Below are 21,953 nucleotides of genomic sequence, written 5' to 3'. Positions count from 1 at the left end.
ACATCCTTTCCATGTCCACATTGTCAAGACCGTTCAGGATCTTATATACTTCAATTAAGTCACCCCTCATACTTCTAAATTCCTGTGGAAACAAACCCAGTCTGTCCAACTTTTCCTCATAAGACAACCGCTCATTTCGGATATCAACAGGCTCCAATGTGTTTGTATCCTTCCTTAAATAAGGAGACCAAAACTGCACACAGTATTCAAGATGCAGTCTCACCAATGCCCTGTAGAGCTGAAGCATAACGTCCTGATGTTCAATTCCTCTCGTAATAAATTATAACATTCCATTAGCCTTTTGAAAAAATGTATTTTTATTCCGAAAAGATTTTCATTATAACAAAGTAACAACAATACAGCCAACCCCAATAAAACTACACTCATCCAAATCCCAGTCCATACCCCCCTTCAGCCGTCCATAAATAAAGCAAAACTTTAACAAAAAGACAAACTCCCTCCAACAGCCGCCAATAACCAGTTCCCTGAAAAAAGAGATAAAAGGCTGTCACCTTGAGTAGAACCCTTCCACTGATCCCCCCATGGTATACCTGATCTTCTCAAGGTACAAAAATTCCATCAGATCCCCCTACAAGGCCGAGGTCTTAAGTGACAATGGGGACCTCCACCCAAGCAGAACTTGCCTCTGGGCTATTAACGAGGTGAAGGCTATTAACCCGTCCAAACGGGCGAACCCATCTTCTTTCCCGTCTGCAGCATCGATGAATCCGATACTGCAAAAAATGGCCACCAATGGGCCTGGCTCCAACTGAATAACCAAAATCCCCAACATAGAGTCAAAAAAGGAGACCCAGAAGCTTACAAGCTTGGGGCAAGACCAAAACATGTATGCATGATTTACTGGCCCCCTGAGCACTGCTCATACCTATCCTCCACCTCTGAGAAGAATCAGTCCATATGCATCCTGGTCAGGTATGCCCCGTTACACCACCTTGAACTGGATCAAGCCTAACTAGCACATGAGGAGGTGAAGTTGACCATTTCCCCTTCGCCTCTTCCAACAAAGCCTGCACCATCAACAACATCTGCCATAAATATCTGAAATCTTCCTCTCCCCTAACTCAGCCAAGGACAGGACCCTGTCCAAGAACGGGGGCAACAGTGCCAGGGGTAATGAAAAAAGCTCCTTACGCAGCAAGTCAAGAACCTGCAAGTAACTGAATATGTTCCCTGTTGGGAGCTGAAACTTCTCTTTTAAAAAAAAACCTCCAAACCGATGAACCCACCTTCAAAAATTATGTCCCTGAAACTGTCCAATTCCTCCCTCTCCGTGCCCTGAATGATGAATCTAAGCCAGATGGCACAAACCTATGGTTCCTGCAAATCGGAGCCAACAGCGGCATGAAGCCTACAGGGGTCGCTGAGAGCAGCCCGGCTTCACCATCAGGTCCACAAAGTGTCGGGCATGATCCAAGTTAACATTACCAGGTCAAGAACAGCCTGAATCTGGTTGGCCCTGGAACAGCTGCTCTAAGAAATAGTCCTATAAACACTTTGTGAATGAATCTTCCAAGCTATCTTTGCCAAACTGATTTGTCCAAACTGTATATAGATTAAAATTACCCATCATTATTGCAGAACATTTCTTACAAACTCCCATTATTTCTTCCTAGAAACTCGTCCTACAGTGCAGGTACTTTTAGGAGGTCTGTAAACTACTCCCACAAGTGACTTCCTACAGATGCCATTTTTTATCATTACTCAAACTAATGCTACACCTTCAACTTTAGAGTTAAGGCCATCTTTCACTATTGCCCCAATGCCACATTAATTAACAGAGCTCACCCACAATATTTTCATGTCCTTCTGGGTTATCATGTACCCTTGAACGTTCAAGTCCTACCCTTAGTTATTCAGCAACCAAATCTCTGTAGTGGCCATCAAGTGATGCATATTTATTTCTATTTGAGCTGACAATTCTTCCATTTTTTTTACAAATGTTACGTGCATTCAGATGCAGAGCTTTAATTCTGTCTTTCTACCACTTCTGTAAACTCTAGGCCTTGTCTGCTGGTACGATTTGCCAATTCTGTCCCTTCCTGCCGCACGCTGGTTATCATGACTCATGTCACTACGTTGTACGATTTCCTTGCCCTTTCATTTGCAACATCACCTATCACTTGATCTCTCTCCCCACTGTTCAGTTTAAATGCCTCAATGCTGTCCTATTTATACAACTTGCCGTAACACCGGTCAGCAATGGTATAACTCCCACTTTCCCGAGTAATGGTGCCAGTGCCCCATGAATTGAAACTCATTTCTCCAACACCCCTGACAATACTGTTCCCGATTACCACTACATTCCTATTAACTCCCTCAACTTGAATGGCTTCCTGCAGCTTGATGCTGTGTGTGTGTTATCAGTTCACTCAACTACCATGGAACTCCTGCTCTCATTCATGCAAGCTGCAAGAACGTAAAATCAGCAAGGGCTGAAACTCCTCCACTTCTGGCTTCTTGATCCCCATACCTCCCTCATTTTCAGTCACACCCTCCTTTCCCTGACCAAATGTGAAGATGCTAGCCTAACCTGTGTGACAGCCTTCTGGAACAAAGTGTCCAGGTAACCTCCCCCTCCCTTTGGCGCGGGGGGGGGGGGGGGGGGGGGGCGCGGTGCTTTGGGTTGTTTGTTACTATTTTGTTGTTATGTATAAAATAAAATGGAAAATGTTGAATAAAAATACATTTTTCGAAAAAACTTTCCACCTCTCTCTGATGCATCACTGTGACCAAAGCTTGTCCTCCAGCTCATTAACTCTGAGCCAATGTTTCTTGAGCCTCAGAAACTTCAGCTCCCAGTTACTGCAACCCATCACTTGCCTGCTATCAATTTTGCATTTTAATTAATTGTTTATTGTTTATTTATTTTTAATTACTAAATTAATGCTGCTTCTCACCAACCTCTTATTTCACTAATTTAAACCTTTTTTAAAAATACAACTAATCACTTATAAGACAGCTAATTGAGGGTTATTTGAAAAAAAAACGTTTAATTTTTTTCTAATTTTCATAAGTTACTCACCAGCCAATAAACTTGCAACTTTCCTGTAATATTACTGTTAGAGTTATTTTCCTTACTTTTTTCAAAGCCAGCGCGCGGTGACTTCCAGCTACTGTTTTATAATCACTCATGTGAAGCATCTTCGGATGTTTCATAAATGTGCTTTCAAATATCAGTTGTTCAGTTTGTTTCAAATGCAGGAAATTGTTGGAAAACCACGCACAGAATACAATATCCAGCATCTGGAAGGAAATCACATTATTTTGTGTTGAGTGAAATCAAGATTCCTGTAGGTGTTCTGGTGATGCCCCTCTCCCATTTTGGGGAAAAAAAGGGAAGTGAGAGAAGAGATTGTTGTCGGGATTGTGCAGTCACATACTTGCACGTCATTCAGGGTCAAACTTTCAAAAATTGTGGTCAATAAGGAGAAGGCTCTGTTTTGTGTTGAACACTGCTGCATTCCTTTTGAAATCCTGTGGAGATTCCCAAGGCTCTGGTGCAGATGAACTTTTAGATATCATTTTCATCATTCATTTCTGAGTGGAACAACCTGAAGCAATGTGGTTGGAACCTTCATTCATTGCAAAGACAATTTAGCAGAAGTAATGCAGTTACAAATTTACAGACTTCCTGAATGTCGGGTCTCCATATGTAGAGAGCTGTGAACATTTCAATCTGTGCTTTATTTCCACTGCTAACGTGCTGAGCCCCTCCTGGACTCAGCCTTTCAGATAAATTACATTTTTAATTGCCCTTATCTTGATTACAATATTTGTCTTCACATTTATAACCAACAATAATTGTGGTTAAGATTAGTTACAGTTCTGATGGTGCTTCGGGGGTAATAGGGGAAGACCAAACGGGATTTGTGAAGAGACCTCATCTGATGTCCAATATTAGACGGCTCCTAAATGTGATAATGGTGTCAGCAGAGGGGCGCGAGGTCGAGGTGGTGGTGGCCATGGATGCAGAAAAAGACTTTGAAGGGGTACAATGGAAGTACCTGTGGGGTGTCCTGAGAAGGTTTGGGTTCGGTCAGGGATTCGTGGACTGTGTCTGGCTGCTATATCAGGCACTGGTGGCGAATGTAAGGACCAACTGGGTTCGATCAGAGTATTTTAGTCTGTGAAGGGGGACGAGGCAGGGGTGTCCACTCTCCCCACTACTGTTTGCACTGGCCATAGAGCCTTTGGGAATGGCACTTAGATCACCAAACATTTGGCGGGTGATAGGGAGGGGGGTTGGAGCATAGGGTCTTGCGCTATGTGGACGATTTGTTTTGTTACATAACAGACCCATTGGAGGGAATTGCAGGAATTATGGGGATATTGGAGGAATTTGGTCGGTTCTTGGGTTACAAATTAAATATGAGCAAGTGCGAGGTCTTCGTGATTCAGGTTAGGGGGCAGGAGAGGAGACCGAGGGAGATGCTGTTTAAAGTGGTGGGAAGGAGTTTTAGGTACCTGGGGATTCAGGTGGCAAGGGACTGGGGTCAGCTTGCTAAGTTAAATCTGGGCAGGGCGATAGGGAACTTCCACAAGTGGAACATGCTCCCGCTGTCATTGGTGGGGAGTGTACAGACTGTGAAGATGACAATCCTCCCGGGATTGCTGTTCGTATTTCAGTGTCTCCCAATCTTCATCCCTAAAGCATTTTTCAGGAAGCTGAACACTGAGAGTTTTATATGGACTGGGAAAGTTCCGTGGGTGAAGAAGGTCCTTCTGGAACCGGGGAGTGGGGAGGGGGGCTTGGCCCACCCGAACTTTATTCATTATTATTGGGCGGATAATATATCGATGGTTAGGAAGTGGGGAGGGGTCGGTGTGGGAGCGAGTGGAGGCAGCATCTTGTAAGAGCACGAGTCTGGAGGCTCTGTTAATGGCGCCCCTGCCGTTCTCGCCAGCCCGGTACTCCACAAGCCCAGTGGTAGTGGCAGCTCTGAGAGTGTGGGGGCAATGGAGGCAACACATGGGACTGGAGGAGGCGTCAGTGTGGTCACCGATCTGTGATAACCACCAGTTTGCTCCGGGGGGGCTGGATGGGGGCTTTAGGAGGTGGCAGCGTGCATGGATTGAGAGATTTGGGGATCTCTTCATTTTAAAAAGAATATATTTTTATTCTCCTTTTTCACATTTTCTCTCGAATTTACACCCACCAACAATAAACAATAATCAGTAACATATATGTCAATCCCCATATCAATAACAACGATCCAATCCTCCTACCAAACCCCAAACATTAGCCTGCATGTTCACACAAACAAATGGCAAAAAGGAATCCGGAATCACCCATAGTCACCATTAACACACACAGCCCCCCTCCCCACAACCCTCCCACCCACCCGCCCCAACTAATGTTCGATGTTATCCAGTCCTTGAAAGTTCAAAATGAAGAATGCCAATGAATTGTAGAACTCCTCCATCCTTCCTCTCAGTTCAAACTTAACCTTCTGAAGAGTCAAGAATTCCAGCAGGTCCCCCCGCCGCACCAGGGCACAGGGTGGAGAGGTTGATCTCCATCCTAGCAGGATCAGCCTTCGGGCGATCAACGAGGCGAAGGCGACACCATCTGCCTCCGCACCCGTTTCCAACCCTGGCTGGCCTGACACCCCGAATACGGCCTCCTGAGGGCCCGGGTCCAGTCTTACGTGCACCAAAGAGCCGAGATGATAACTGTGCCGCGACTACTTTGGAGATTACCCTTAAAAACCTCCTTCCAGTAATCCTCCAGCCTTTGGACAGGACCAGAACATATGAATGTGATTCGCCCCCCCCCCCCCCCCCCCCCCAAACAACGTTCACACGCATCTTCTACCCCAACAAAGAATCGGCTCATCCTCGCCCTCGCGAGGTGTGCTCTGTATACCACCTTCAGCTGTATCAGCCCCAACCTCGCGCACGTGGTGGAGGTGTTCACTCTGGAGCACCTCACATCAGAACCCCTCCTCCATACCCTCTCCCAACTCTTCCTCCCACTTTGCTTTGATCCCTTCCAGTGGTGCCTTCTCCTCTTTCAAAATAACTCTGTAAACTGCCGATACTACCCCCTTCTCCAGTCCCCCTTCTCCAGTCCCCCTTCTCCAGTCCCCCTTCTCCAGTCCCCCTGTCACCAGCACCTTCTCCAGCAATGTGGAGGCCGGCTCCACTGGGAAGCTCTGTATCTCCTTTCTGGCAAAATCTCGAACCTGCATGTATCTAAACATTTCCCTGCTCCAGCCCATACTTTACTTCCAGCTCCTTCAATTGTGCAAACCGACCCCCAAGAAACAAATCTTTTAGTGCCTTAATCCCCTTCTCCTCCCATTTCTGGAAATTTCCATCCCACTTCTCTGGCTCAAATCTGTGGTTCCCCCGAATCGGCATTTCCCTTGACCCTGCCCCCAACCCGAAGTGTTGGCGAAACTGCCTCCAAATTCTCAATGAAGCTATTATTATTGGACACACTGAGTATTTCCCCGGGGCTATCGGGAGCGGTGCTGTTGCTAGCGCCTTCAATCCTGACCCCCTGCACAAAGCTGATCTCTTTATTGAAGAGGGTTTCCGGAGCCTGGAGGAGCTAGAGGAGGAGTTTGAGTTGCCGAGTGGGAACGGGTTCGGTACCTGCAGGTATGGGGCTTTGCCCGGAGGCAGATTCCGTGCTTTCCTCGCCTCCCCCTAAGGGGACTACAGGATAAGGTGATGTCAAAAATAGGGTTGGGGAGGGTCTCGGAACTATATAAGGAATTGATGGACTGGGAAAGGGTCCCAATCGGGGAGGTGAAGAGGAAGTGGGAGGACGAGGTGGGGGGGGGGGGGGGGGGGGGGGGGGAGTTGGAAGTCGGACTATGGGAAAAGGCCTTGAGGGGAGTCAATTCATCCTCGCCGTGTGTCAGGCTTAGCCTGATCCAGTTCAAGGTAATCCATAGGGCTCATATGACTGTGGCCCGGATGAGTAGGTTTTTCGAGGAGGTGGAGGACAGATGTGGGCGGGCATGTCTGAAGCGGAGGGGATTTTGGCAGGGATTATCAGATGTCATGTCAGAGGACCTGGAAGGGAGGGTGACTCCGAGTCCAGAGATGGCAACATTTGGAGTGTCGGAAGATCCGGGTTGGGGGGGGGGGGAAGGAAGATAGGCCGATGTTTTGGCCTTTGCCTCCCTGGTGGCCGGAGACGGATTTTGCTGGAATGGAGGGACTCGGAGCCTCCAAAGTCAGGAGTGTGGGATAGTGACATGGCGGGGTTTCTCAGACTAGAAAAGTTAACGTTCCCCTTAAGGGGTTCAAATCAGGGGTTCGCTCAGAGGTGGCAGCCGTTCATCGATTTCTTTAAGGAAAACTAACAGGCAGCAGAAGGGGGTGGGGGGGGGGGGGCGAGACATGGTAGTGAAGAATACGGATAGGGAATCTAATATATGGGTAGTCAGGAGGTAGGGCGGGGGGGAAGTTGGGTATGTTACTGTGAGGTTGTTGCGTGTGTCGGACTGCTCGGTTGTTTAGAGTGTTAAAATGTTCAAATTACAAATGCTTCAATAAAATGTTTTCTAAAAAAAAATTAAGCTTGGGAGGAGGTGGCAGTATGTAGGAGGAGGTCGTGCAATAGGTAACTCCCGCCAGGATACTTGATTTGTTTACCCTTTTTGCCCACTTTCCCGGTTTTTTGGCAGACAATCTCTTCCTATAAGAAAGTAAGGAGGCCCTGGAGGAGAAGTATGTCAAAAAAGACCACAATTAAGAAGTTAGTGGCTGGAAATCCTTCACCTGACTAGGGAGGCTTTGTGTCGAGCCTCAGCAGGGAAGGTGGCAGCGGCAGATCAGGCAGTCGGCGCGGTCCCAATCACAGCAGATACGCTAACAGGGGTACTGGCCATTGAATTCAAAAAACAGATTGAGAAGCATTTCAAGAGGCAATGCAGGGCGATGCTCGACACTCTGCATAAGTCAGATTGAGGAGACGCTGGGTCCTGTTCGCGAGAAGTTGGAGAGGACTTTGGAGGCTGTAAAGAAACATGGCGAGGTGTTCAAAGGGGTGGAGGAGGCTTTGTCGCGGCACAGTGACCAAATCGCCTCAATGGTGGAGCAAAAAAAAAAATCAAGAATCTGAGGATGAAGGTAGATGACCTGGGGAATCGGTTGACAAGACAAAACCTCAGGGTCGTTGGGGTACAGGAGGGCTTGAATCCAACGGCCGGGCGAGCGAGCTACCAAAGGCGATGATAGCCAGATTCCACAGCTTCCATGAGAAGAAGCGGTTCCTGAAGTGGGCCAAGGAGACTTGTGCCCCAAGATGGGAAGGAAGCCATGTTAGACCATATCAGGATCTCCGTGCAAAGTTGGTGAAGAAGCAGGCGGTCTTTAATAAGGCCAAAGCGGCGTTTTTAAAGGGTGCGGTGAGGTTTGGAATGAGGTACCCAGCGAGGATGAGTGTTATTTTCGGTTGCTATTACTTTGATACTTTGGAGGAGACAGAAGCGTTTGTTACAGAGCACGGACTGGGGTCGAGTTAAACGGGCTCTGTGTGGACTTGTTATGTTTGTTTAAGAGAAGGGGATTTGGGGTAGTTTGTATTCTTAATTTTGTAGGTATTTGTTATATTGTTTTTTTGGGTTGGGATGGGGTTGTTTTGTACAGGTTGTACAGTGGTGGCTGATGACTCCCATCTTATTTGCGTTGGCGATTGAGCCCTTATCCAAAATGTTGAGGGCTTCAGGTAAGTGGAAGGGGATAAAGAGGGGTGGAGTGGAGCACAGACTATCCCGATATACTGATGATTTGTTGCTTCATGTCACGTACCCGGTCCCCACTATGGGTGATATAATGGAACTATTGAGCAGCTTTGGTTCATTTTCGGGCTCCGGTTAGCCAACTTTGAGGTGTTGGAGAGGGGTCCCAACTTGGGGTGTTGCTTTTTAGCTTGGCCAGCTCTAGCTACAGGTATTTGTGAGTCCGGTTGGGCCATGTTTCGGCACAGTTGCATAAATTGAATTTCACAATTTGGTGGACAAGGTTAAGTCCGATCTGCAAAAGTGGAACAACATTCCTCTGACCCTGGTGGCAAAGTCCAATCTATCAAAATGAATATTCTTATTAGGTGTTTGTTTTTATTTCAGTGTCTTCCCATTTTCGTCCCTGAAGCTTTTTTTTGGGGGAGGGTCAATAGGTTGATTTAATCTTTTATTTTGACGGGTAAGACTCGGAGGATCCGTAGAGTGGTTCTTCAAAGGGATTGCCAAATTTGCTTTATTATAATTGGGCAGCCAATGCTGAGAAGGTGCTGGGGTGCTGCAGTGACACAGATTCTGTATGGGGGCAGATAGAGGCATGTCATATAAGGGGTCTAGCCTGGGTGAAGCTTCCCTTCCGTTTTCTCCAACCAGGTACTCCTCGAACCTGGTGGTTGTAGCTACTTTTACGATATGTGGACAATTCAGGCAGCGTTTTAAGCTTGGAGCTGTGTTGAAGCTGGCCCCTATCTGTGCCAATCATTTATTGAAGTTGTTGAGATTGGATGCAACATTTGGGGTTTGGGAAGGGAAGGGGCTGAAGAGATTTGGGGATCTGTTTCTAGAGGGTTGGTTTGCCAGCTTGGAGGAATTGACGGCAAAGTTTGAGTTTGTTTGGGGGGGGGGGGGGAAGACAAATTTGTTCAGGTACTTCCAGATAAGAAATTTAGTGCTTTCCCAACATTTCCTGAGACACCGTGGGCATCTCTGTTGGAAAGGATACTTTCACTGGCATGATCAGAAGTGGGGAGCACATCTGGTATTTACGGGTGAATTATATCTGAGGATTCTGGTTTCGTGGATGGAGTGAAGGCGAAGTGGAAGAGGGAGCTGGGACCTATAGTAGATGATGAGGTGGGAAGTGAGGCCCTTCGCAGGGTGAACACCACGTCTTCATGTGCGAGGTTTGGCTGATCCAGCTTAAGGTGGCGCACCTGACAAAAACTCGATTGAGTGTTTTTTCCCCCTGAGGTACAAGACAGGTGCGAACGGTGTTTCAGCCAATCACACACACATGTTCTGATCTTGCGCCAAATTGGCAAGCTTTTGGGTCTCCCATGTTGATGATTCTGAATATTGAGTTGGAGCCTTGTACTTTGGCGGCCATTTTTGGGGTGTCGGACTCGCCAGGCTGCAAGTAGGAGTGAAGGCAGATGACCTTGCCTTCTCCTCGTTTATTGCCAGGAGGCAGGTTTGGCTGGAATGGAGGTTCTCTTCTCCGCCTAGCGCCTGGGTTTGGTTCGGGGACCCGAGAAGGTCAAATACACCGTCAGGGGTTGGTTAAGTGTTCTATCGGAGGTGACAGCCATTCATTTCCTACTTTAAGGAATTAATCAGACAGTTGCTGCGTAGGTGGTGTGTGGCGGGGGGGGGGGGGGGGGGGGGGGTCCTACGGTTGTTTTGTTTGCTTGGTTGGTTGTCGTTTTGTATCTTGGTGGATGGGTGGATATGGTTGTTTGGGGTTTATGTGAAGTGGGTATTATCTACTATGGGAAATTTGGCTTTTGATGTTAAATGTATTGTAAAAATAGGAAATCTTTAATGAAAACACTTTTTTAAAAAAAAACTTTTTAAAAAACTTGTTAAACTTGAAAATCTACCCTTGAGTACCTGCTGATACATCAGTGCCAGTTATATATGCCATGATGTGGAGATGCCAGAGTTGGACTGGGGTTAGCACAGTAAGAAGTCTTACAAAACTAGGTTAAGGTCCAACAGGTTTGTTTCAAATCACTAGCTTTCGGAGCACTGCTGAGGAAGGAGCAGTGTTGTAAGACTTCTTACTGAGTTATATATGCAGTGTTCCATCAGGTATTACACCGTTCATTTTAATACTACAATATGACAGAGTAGCTTTGAATTCTCTTTTGAATGTTTTGATTTGACTTTTAAAATCTATTTTCAAAGAAAATGTCAGATTATCCAAACTGAATGTTACAAAGCATGCACTGTGTTTAGGTAGAAGGATGCTTTGTTTATTCTTTCATTGGATGTGGGCTTCGCTGGCTAGTCCAGCATTTATTGCTCATCCCTAATTGCTCTTGAGAAGATGGTAATGAGCTGCCTTGGCAGCAGTCCCTGTGATGTACACAGTGCTAGGGAGTTCTAGGAGTTTGACCCAGTGACAGTTTAGGAACAGCAATATATTTCCAAGTCAGGATAGTGAGTGGCTTGGAGGGGAACCTCCAGGTGGTGCTGTTCCTATGTGTCTGCTGCCCTTGCCCTTCTGGGTGTTTGGAAGGTGCTGCCTAAGGAGCGTTGGTGAGTTGCTGCAGTGCATCTTGTAGATGGTACACACTGCTGCTACTGTGGGCCAGTGGTGGAGGGACTGAATGTTTAAATTTAAAGCAGGGCTGCTTTATCCTAGATGGTATGATGGGGTGAGTTAAAAAGGGATGGGTTGAGCCTCATTTGGAGGGTGAACACTGGCATAGTTGCTCAATGGCCAGTTTCTTTGTTGTAAATACTGGAATATTCTGCTGTTGGATTTTTTTCTCCCATGGGGGTGTCAGTGATACCTTATCACGGTTAAAAATGTTCTATCTTAACTAATTTGAGAAGTTCTAATCTACAAAATAAAATGGTAATGCTCCATTGTGGACATGCAATGCTGTTGTCCAGTATATTTTAAGGTGAGTGATGCCTGTGAAGGTTCAGGCTCTCTCTGGGCTACAGCACTGACTCGAATTACACTGATTCACTCTGGGGTACAGTGATTCATGCTGGGTTACAGGGCTGGCTCGAATTACACTGATTCACTCAGGGCTCGCTTGAGATACACTGATTCACTCTGGGATGCACTGGCTCTTGCTGGGTTACAGCGGCTTGCTCGGTTACACCAATTCATTCTGAGATAGAGAAGGATTTGCTCTGGGTTACAGGGGTTGACTCGCCCTGACAGGTGCTGACACTGGGTTGTAAAGTCTATAAGGAGTTGTGTTGGAGCTGCATTCTTCGATGTCCTGCCTGTCAACAGTGATATATCGCAATACAGTGCACAATTGTAGAATTCACTGTGTTGTCTCAGGATTTTAATTTAAATATAAAATTAGATTAGAAATTTGGTGGAAATATGGTGGCATGTAGCATGGAATGTTCAAATATCAGTTTAGAATGGAATTATAATCTTAGAATGATTTAGATTTTTATCTGGAGCTTTCCGTTGCCGACATGGAAAAAAACATTTTCAGAATTACTTTGATGAAAAATTAAGTCAATTTTCTTTTGTAACCCAGGGTTGTAAGTTACAGATGCTAGCGTGCCATTTGGGTTCTGGCTCTAATTCGGTGACTGTTCATGTCGGAACAGTCGAGCTGACGTTGAAGGGATGTGATTCTGATTCTGTCCATCTGTTTAATATTTCTTACAGGTATGAAAAATGAGTGTTGGACGCAAAAGGACGAAGCTGGTGGGAATTTTGATGATGGTAAACTTCTTCATTTATATAGTTGTAGAGATTTCACGGAGTGGCCACCAAGACACAAACTCTAGCAAAAAGATGATCATTTCTAACAGTGTATTTTGGAAGCCGCTTGTTCATATTAAACCGTACTGGAATCGAGAACAGCACAAACTCGACGAATTGTACAACCCTATTACTGCTGCTCTGCACAACAGAACCGTGATGGAGAACTTGAACATTACAACTATGTATACATGTGAACCTAACGCTCAGTTAAAGGATGAAATCAGTAATTTTGATTCTTTGCCGGACCGTTTCAAGGATTTTCTAACCTACCTGCGATGTAGGAGCTATCCCTTAATAATTGACCAACCAACCAAATGCCAGAATAAACCTGTACTGCTACTGGCTATAAAATCACTGGAATCTCACTTTGATAGAAGGCAGGCCATACGTCAGTCATGGGGGAATGAAGGAACTATAGGGAATAAGACAGTTGCTAGGATCTTTTTACTTGGGAAGTCATCTCCAGCAGATGATTTTCCTAACCTCTCAAATATGCTGAAGTTTGAGAGTAATCAGCACCGAGATATTCTTTTGTGGGATTACAGAGACACATTCTTTAATCTAACTTTGAAAGAAGTGTTGTTTCTGGAGTGGGTCAGTAAATCATGTTCTGATATTCAATACATTTTTAAAGGCGATGATGATGTCTTTGTAAACACAGTACAGATTATAGAATACTTGAACACGCTGGACAAGGACAAAGCCAAAGATCTGTTTATTGGTGATGTTATTACAAATGCAGGACCTCATCGAGAGAAGAAACTGAAATACTATGTTCCAGAGAGTATATTTGAAGGGGTGTATCCTCCCTATGCTGGTGGAGGTGGATTTCTTTATTCTGGATACTTGGCAAAGAGACTCCATAATGTATCATACCAAGTAGCACTCTATCCAATTGATGATGTGTATACTGGGATGTGCCTTAGAAAACTTGGCCTCGCTCCAGAAAAACACAAAGGTTTCAGGACTTTTGATATACTACAAAAAGATAGACATGTTACCTGTGCATATAAAAACTTAATATTAGTCCACAGCAGAAATCCTCAAGAAATGATAAGAATCTGGAGCAGGCTGCAGGATCCTAAACTGAAATGTTGATCTAAAATACAGGAAGAGGAAAAAGGTTAAGAGAATTGAGGCCCATTACCATTGGATGTAAAGGGTTGTCTTATTTTGCACACTTATTGATGTTACGATGCTAATAGGCTGTGTGAAGGTGTGTGTCCAAATCTGCCACCATGAACAAATCTGAAATCTGGGAGAAGCATAATAGGTCCAAAGGAATCTAAAATGCCCAGGAGGATTTGTTGAAGAGAATGCATCAATTCTGTTGGTCACTTATTTTTGTTCATCCTACTGAATTTGCAGAATGATTTCATGGACTCTGCAATTTGAACTCTGCCTCTGATGTAACAATCTTTCAAAAAGTCTAATTTCTATTCTCAATCAAAGGAAATCCTGGGCGATGATTATGGACAAAATTTTAAAAACGCTCTGGTGATAACGGCAACAGAGGAGGTCATTCAGAATGTTTAAGGGCAATAAGGTTACCAGTTGTTACCCTGTACAGTTAGCAGTGAGAACGATGCTGTCTCTTTAAATCATGTGTACACTGATAATTTGAGCTTCACTGTCAATCGTGTTTGATTATGTCGTGTTTGATTATGTTGTACTGTACATCATGAAGGGCGATATTTCATGTCTTCAGAGAAGAATGTAAATGGATTTTGTTTAATAAATCTAATTTCTGAATGGAAAGTTGATGCTATTTAAATTTTAAAGTGGGTGTCTTATGTAAATCCAGAGATTTTTTAAAAATTCTGGCATATACCAGATTATTTCCAATCTATTAAAGGTTGCTGAACATTCTCCAATATCTGTAAGCATGTGTGCTTCAAGTGTTTTATGTGAAAGAGTGTCTGCTGTTTAATTTATTCAGATCAAAACACCAAATTGTTTTTAAGATGGACAATGTATTATTTTGTCTGTAAAGTTCTTAAGTGTGACTTGTCTGTAAATAAACCTGATCAATATCATCCTTGGCATGATTCAAAATGTAACAAAATTCTCCAGTATGTACTTTTAAAATTTTCATGAGAGGGTTAGATAGCTCTTAACTGTACATAAAATGGGATATATGACTATTATTTGATGGCTGCATATGTATCATAGAGTCATAGAATCTTGAAGGTCCACAGCAGAGAAAAGACCCTTTTGCCCATTGTTTGCACCAATCAAAAATAACCACCTAACTATTCTAGTCTCATTTTCCAGCACTCCCACCACCCTCTGGGTGAAAATGTTGTTCCTCACATCCCCTCTAAACCTGCCACTTACCTTAAATCTATGTCCCCTGGTCATTGACCCCTCCACCAAGGGGAAAAAAATATTCCTGTTTATTCTATCTATGCCCTCATAATTTTATACATCTCATTCATGTCCCCCCTCAGTCTCCTCTGCTCCAAGGAAAACAACCAGTCTATCCAATATCTCTTCATAACTAACACTCTCCAGCCCTGGCAACATCCTGGTAAATCTCCTCTGCACCCTTTCCAGTGCTATCACATCCCACCTATAATGTGGATTCCAGAACTGCACACAATACTCTAGCTGTGGCCTAACCAATGTTTTTTATACAGTTCCAGCATAACCTCCCTGCTCTTAAACTCTATGCCTCGGCTAATAAAGGCAAGTATACCATATGCTTTCTTAACTACTGTTTCTACCTGTCCTGCTACCTTAAGGGACAGTGTACATGCGCATCAAGGTCCCCCTGATCCTTAGTGCTTCCCAGGGTCCTGCTGTTTATCATGTATTCTCTTGCCTTGTTTGTCCTACCCAAGTGCATCACCTCACACTTATCTGGGTTGAATTCCATTTGCTACTGAGCAGCTCATCTATATCCCCCTGTAATCGAAAGCTATGCTACTCACAATTTACCATCTACCAATTTTCATATCATCCACGAACTTACCGATCAATCCTCCTACATTCATGTCTAAATCACTAATGTAAACCATAAACAGCAAGGGCCCCAATACTGATCCCTGCAGACCCTGCTGAACATCAGCTTCTAGTCAGAAAAACGACCGTCGCCCTCTGCTTCCTGCCACGCAGCCAATTCTGGATCCTATTTCCTTGGATCCCATGGGCTCTTAGCCTTCAGTCTCCCATGTGGGACCTTATCAAAGCCTTGCTAGACCAAGTAGACTGCGCCAAATGCATTTCCCTCATTGATACACCTTTGAAAAATTCAGTCAAGTTGGTCAGACTTAACCTTCCCTTAATAAAATCATGCTGACTCCTAATTGATCCCAGCATCTCTAAATGCAGATTAATTTGGTGTCTCAGAATTGCTTCCAATAGTTTCCCCAGCACTGAGGTTAGATTGACTGGCCTGTAGATTCCTGGTTTATCTCTTCCTCCCTCCTTGAATAATGGTACCACATTGGCTATCCTCCAGTCCTCCGGCACCTCTCCTATGGCCAGAGATGAATTGAAAATTATTGCCAACGTCGCTGCTTTTTTCGTCCTTGCCTTACAAAGCTGCCTGGGATACATTTTATCCAGCACTGGAGATTTGACTACTTTTAAGCATGATAGAGCACTAAGAACCTCCTCTGTCTATGTTGATTTATTTCATTTTATCACAGTCCTTCTCCCTGATTTCACTAGTGAACACCGACAAAAAGTGGAACCCGACCTACGTCCTCCAGCTCCACAGACAAATTACCACTGTTGTCCTTAATGGGCCCTCCTCTTTCCCGAGTTATCCTTTTACCCTTAATATACTTGTAAAACGACGTAGAATTTTCCTTTATTTTACCTGCCAGTATCCTTTCACGTCCCCTTTTTTCTCTCCTAATTTCCTTTCTAAGTTCCCTTTTGCACATTCTATATGCTTCTGCTGTTTTGAGCCCTTGATATCCGCCTAAAGCCTCCCTTTTCCTGCTTATCCAATGCTGTATATCCCTTGATATCCAGGGTTCACTGGATTTGTTGGTCCCCCACTTTTTCTTGATTGGAATGTGTTGGCTCTGTACTCCCTGTACTTTTGAATGTGTCCCACTGTTCTGTCACAGATTTACCTAAAAGTGTGATCTCCCAGTCCATCTTGGCCAAACCATATCCGATCTTTTTAAAATCGGCCTTTCCCCAGTTTAGAACATTCTTTATCCATAACTATCTTGAATCTAATGGGGTTATGATCACTGTCTGCAAAATGGTTCCCCACTGATACTTCAACCACTTTCCCAGCTTTGTTATCTAAAGTTAAGCCCAGGACCACCCCCTCTCTTGTAGGACCTTCTGCGTATTGGCTTAAAACGTTTTCCTAGATGCATTTTAAGAATTCTGCTCCTTCTAAACCTTTTACACTATGACTACCCCAGTTAATGTTGGGGAAGTTGAAATCCCCAACTATTACTTTTACTCTTCTCTGAAATTTGCTGCGTATCTGCATTTCTATTTCTCTCAGACTGTTGGAGGGCATGTAGAGTATTCTCAGCAATGTAACTACTCCTTTTTGGTTTTTAATTTGGTTTTTAATGGCTTCATTTGAAGAGCCTTCTAAGATGTTGTCCCTCTTTACTGCTGTAATTTATTCCCTGAGCAAAATTGCAACCGCTCTCCTCCTCTTTTACCTCCTTCCTTGTCTTGCCTGAAGATCCTACATCCTGGAATATTGAGCTGCCAATCCTGCCTATTTTTCAACCATGTCTCAGTGGCATCAATAAAATCAATTGATAAGTTGGACTTTCTTCAAACAAGTCCATGATAGCAAAATTTATCATGTCCATTAATATTGCCATGAAAATACCTAATCTAACTTTCCACTAAAAAAAATTATTGTACTTTATCTCTTGCTGTGTGATTTGCTGGACCCATCTGTGTGGCATGTTATTACAAAAATGTTGCCCCCCCGCCCCCCCCCCCACTCCTGGGTTTTTCTCTCGGTATTTTATGTTTGGCTTGGGCAGATGTTGGTTATGAATATTTTGGGTGGGGAGAGGGGAAAAGTGCAAAAGAAATGATTAATTTTAAGATGCGTCATTTTTAATATGAAAATATATTTGAAGTTGTTAAACTTTTTAATGGGAATGTTGACCATTTAAAGAAATATGCAATTTCTAATTTCCATGAGTTGTAACATCGATATTCAATTTAAATCATTGATTTGCATCTCAAACATCACTCATTATGTACTGTGTATGTGTATATACATGTATTTTGCAAGAATAGACTTTAAAATGAATTGTATTTGTGTAATCTCATTGTATTCTGTATTTTACAGTCTGAAGTCAATTGCAGCATTTTAGTTCAAATTTGATTGTTCGACTGACAGGTGCCAATGTTTTGTGAACACTTAAATGCTTAGTTTAAAATGTACCAGTCCGTCTTTCATAGCACAGAACTGTATGTCATGTAAGGAAAAACATCACCACTTCTGCCTTTATAATAATCCACTTGCACTGAATCTATATAAAGAATTAATCACACCATGCAAAACAGAATGCACCCAATTGAAGGTAATCTGATTTTTTTTTTAGCAGTACCAGAGAGCCAGGAATAGAGTTAATCATAGCTGAGGGCAGTCCTGGGCTTTTGTAGGACAGTTACTGAGGTTTGGAAAAAAACTGGGTTGGCTAGCTGGAATTTAGCAGCATGAGGTTTACCTGGTACTAAGACAACAATGTATGTACTGCTTGGCTTTGTGCATCAGGGTGATGATGGCCATGTACCCAAAGTCCTTCTGTACGGTGAACTGGTTACTGGGTCAAGAGTTCCTGAGCATCCATTTCTCTGCTACGAGGATACCTGCAAGTGAGATATGAAAATGATGATATTGATAAGAGACAGTTGCTGACAGCCATGACCTCTGGAGGCTGGTTGTTTGGGAGGACATTGGAAGAGGTGAGCAGAAATGAAAATCTCCACTGACTGACAAGAGGCCTAGAGAAAACAGAGGCCAGTGAATCGTGCACCTTCTCAGCCACTGTCTACCACTGCAGTGAATGCGGCAGAGATTGTCATGGCAGAGTGGGGCATCAGGTGATGCTTGGCACAGAGTTGACCACCACGGTGTAAACCATCAATCATGAGACAAGGCTGAAGACTGAGTGGTCCTTTAATCTGGTTGAAAAGATTAATTTATGAGGACGGGTTGCACAGTCTAGGTTTGTACTCCCTCAAAATTAGACTGACTATAATTGAGCCTAAGGTTAAGATTGTTAAAGAATATGATGAGGTGGATAAAGTGAAACTATTTCCTCTGGTGGGAGAGTCCAAAACAAGGGGCAGCACCTTATCTTGAGAGTTAGACCATTCAGGGGTGATGTCAGGAAGCACTTCACATATTTGCTTGCTCCAACTTTAGAATAATTGGCTGGAACATGAAAGATTTTTTTATTCACCTCAAGTATTCTACCTCCTAGATCGCTTTGCTCTGGCCCTTCAGTAAAAGCATCCCACTTTTTGTTGGATTAGAGTGGTTCTAAATGCTCACTTAATCAAGGCTGACACACTATTGCAGTCCTGAGGGAACACTACACTGTAAGAGAAGCCGAGGACCTGCCTTTGCTTGGCTAGACATAGAAGATCCCATGGCACTAATTTGAAGAAGAGCAGAGCAGTTATGCTGTTGTCCGGCCAATATTTATCCCTCAATCAACAACACAAAAACATGATTATCTGATTATCATATAGTTATTTGTGGGAGTTTGTGCATATTGGCTGTTGAATTTCCTACAACAGCGACAACATTTCAGAAGTACTTCATTGTACAGCATTGTAAAATGCCTGGTGATCATGAAAAATGCTATATAAATGCACGTCTTTTACAATGAGAGAAACCTGCCTAATTATTTTGTTTCAAGAATTTGTGGAGTCAATTCTCAAAAAATCAAAGAAGAATCCAAGCCAAAGAATGAAAGTCTTATTCAGAGGGTAAGAAATACTATTGGAATGTTATAGCACAAGTAAATATTTAGTTGAGAGAATCAGACCTCATAAACATAAGAAACTGAGCCTAGAGATGCCACTGCCCTGAGACAGATACTGTTGATGGACCTGAATTGGTAACCACAACACCAGTGATAACAAGTTTGTAGTCCAAGATTGAGGAAACATTGAGAAATGCAGCAGGTATTTGCCACCTGCAGTGTCTCAACCACAAGGTTCCAATACGATCAAAGCTTGAAGATGATTCTGTGAGGCTGCATCATCTGCTCAATCCAAAGGTTGAAGCCTGGGGTTGCGTGAGAGAGGTATGGAACCCAAGTTCTTCACCGAGGATGGTGGGTAGTTGCTTCATGAGAGACTGAAAAAGGCAAGTAAGGGGGAGGGTGTGCATGGCATCCTAAACTTTGCTGGGTTAATGATAGCAGTAGCAGGTGTCACCTGCCCTTGGGATAGGGCTGCTGCCAAGGTAGGGAGGGAAGGGGAGTTGGCTTTTAACCATCAGTGGATGTGTCCGATTCGTGATATCAGCCAATAGTCAGCACTCCTAGGCCAGGTAGTGAGGAATTGGATTGTATGGTACCCTTGAGAAGAACAGATTTAGGTGATATTTAAGAGGATAGTCAAACCTATTTTTGAAAAATCCTATTGATCTGCCAGGTTTTCTCCACCTTTCACATTAAACTTGATTTTTTTTGGTGCTGTTACATGTGCTAAATGAGTAAAACAGTCTTGTAGAATCCTCCTTTGTGTGTGCTTTAGTTAGCTGCCCGGCCTTTAGAGCCACTGATACAAAGTATGAATGCATTGCCAAAAAGAATGCAAAGAGATTCTCAAGGTGGGTTTCACTCCACGTACACACATGGTAAGGTTTCTGTTGCCTTCAATCAATCAATGGGCATTTACAAGGTGTCACATTTTGCTTTCATTTCATGGTTATGATGATCTTATATTGCTCAGGAAATCCCCCAAAATTTCCATTATCATTAGAACAGATGTGTGGAATGTAGCACAGACTGAAGGTGCATACTGAACTGAAACTTAAGGTTCTACAGTTGCCATGGGACAGAATTTAAACTAAGATCTAAAAATATGCCCTTCAGTTGAATTGTTCTTAGAATTCCTAGAAATTGACGTAGGTCAGTTAAGGAGAAATATTTGTTCTTCAGTTGGAAAATAATACATTTTCCTTCTCAAAGGTGGGAGGGGTGGTTACTCATTGACCAAGATTAATCACATTTATCAGAAACAAACAGTTTGATAGAACTTAATTGAAGTGAAATTTAATTTCATTAATCACTTATCAGAATCAAAACAGTTTGATAAAACTTAATTGCTGTAATATCAGAATGTGGGGAAGTGTCTGAAAGAAGCTGACAGAAATGATGCCGCCCATCTCACAATACACATCACCAGTCACTCCATGCACTGGAATCAGGATATTTCGACCGACATATTGCTTGATATTGAAATCTCTCAACCCCTACCTCAACCGTCAAGGCCATTCCATCAGTCTATTCAACCACTTTCTGGGACAGCCTCCGTTAACTTTTAACAAGAATCAGTTAATACGTTTTACCCATTCTGCTGCTGCTCTTTCACCAAAACACCAAAGTATTTCCTTAACCTTCACTATCCTTTTCCTGCATATGTTTTTGAGGTAAGAGATAAGACTCTTGCTTGATATTGAAATCTCTCAACCCCTACACCAACCGCGGTTCGGTTTCAAGTTCCCACAATGTGCTGGCATTCCTTTGCGATCTGAAGAGTCAGGTAGCTGCCTGAACTGACCTGTGTAATGATTGCTCACAAACTCTGGATCACTAAATGAGATGGAGGAAGAGTTTAAGGAATCCAAGATGAGCTGAAGTTCTGTCCATTTCAAACTCCATTTGAAACTTACATTCTGAAGGGAGGTTCCTCTCTGATTTTGCCCTTTTGGACTATTTGTCTGACTGATTTACACAGTTACTTCAGACCCCAAGCAAATTTGGCGCCTTGTCTATTTCACAGTGTCAGTCAAAGTGATTGAGCTCCATTCCAACATTGCACTTTCCACAGTCAGCTGTAGATTGGTGGAAAGCACACCTGTGCGATAATGTTGTGGATTTACTTGTCACTGTCACCCCAGAGACATGAGTACAAAGTTCCAGGCCAACATTCCAATACAATACTGAGGGGATGCTGCACTCTCAAAGATGCCTTCTTTCGAATGAGACATTAGACCATCCTTTGCTAAAACTCTAATCTGTGCTTTCATCAATTTCAGCAGGGATTTCTCCAGTACATTTCCTGATGGCCCCTCCTCCACTCTTCCCAAAGTCCACTTAACCAGAACTGTTCCAGTGAAGTTCAACATAAGCTTGAGGAATAGCACCTCATATTTCAATTAGGCACTTTACAGCCTTCTGGACTCAACATTGAGATCGACCATTTCAGACCATAAGCTCTGCTCCATTTGGTTCCTTTTCTTTGCATGTTTTTTTTCTTTCAAGCAGCGGTGCCTGCTCTAGGCAAAGGTTTTGTTT

General features: G+C 43.6%; 1 protein-coding gene across 1 annotated transcript in view; it reads left to right on the top strand.

The window, feature by feature from the left end:
- The window catches only part of LOC119971779 (N-acetyllactosaminide beta-1,3-N-acetylglucosaminyltransferase 2-like), a 44,660-nt gene extending 30,156 nt beyond the window's left edge, over window positions 1-14,504 (top strand). The window contains exon 2 of the mRNA XM_038807889.1: window positions 12,370-14,504. Within this exon, the coding sequence (XP_038663817.1) occupies window positions 12,379-13,566 (1,188 nt within the window). The 5' untranslated portion in view covers window positions 12,370-12,378 and the 3' untranslated portion in view covers window positions 13,567-14,504. The remainder of the gene's footprint in view (window positions 1-12,369) is intronic.
- The last annotated feature ends 7,449 nt before the right edge of the window (window positions 14,505-21,953 follow it).

The sequence above is a fragment of the Scyliorhinus canicula genome, chromosome 1 (assembly GCF_902713615.1).
Source record: "Scyliorhinus canicula chromosome 1, sScyCan1.1, whole genome shotgun sequence".
NCBI lineage: Eukaryota > Metazoa > Chordata > Chondrichthyes > Carcharhiniformes > Scyliorhinidae > Scyliorhinus > Scyliorhinus canicula.
This window is presented reverse-complemented; position numbering and strand designations above follow the sequence as displayed.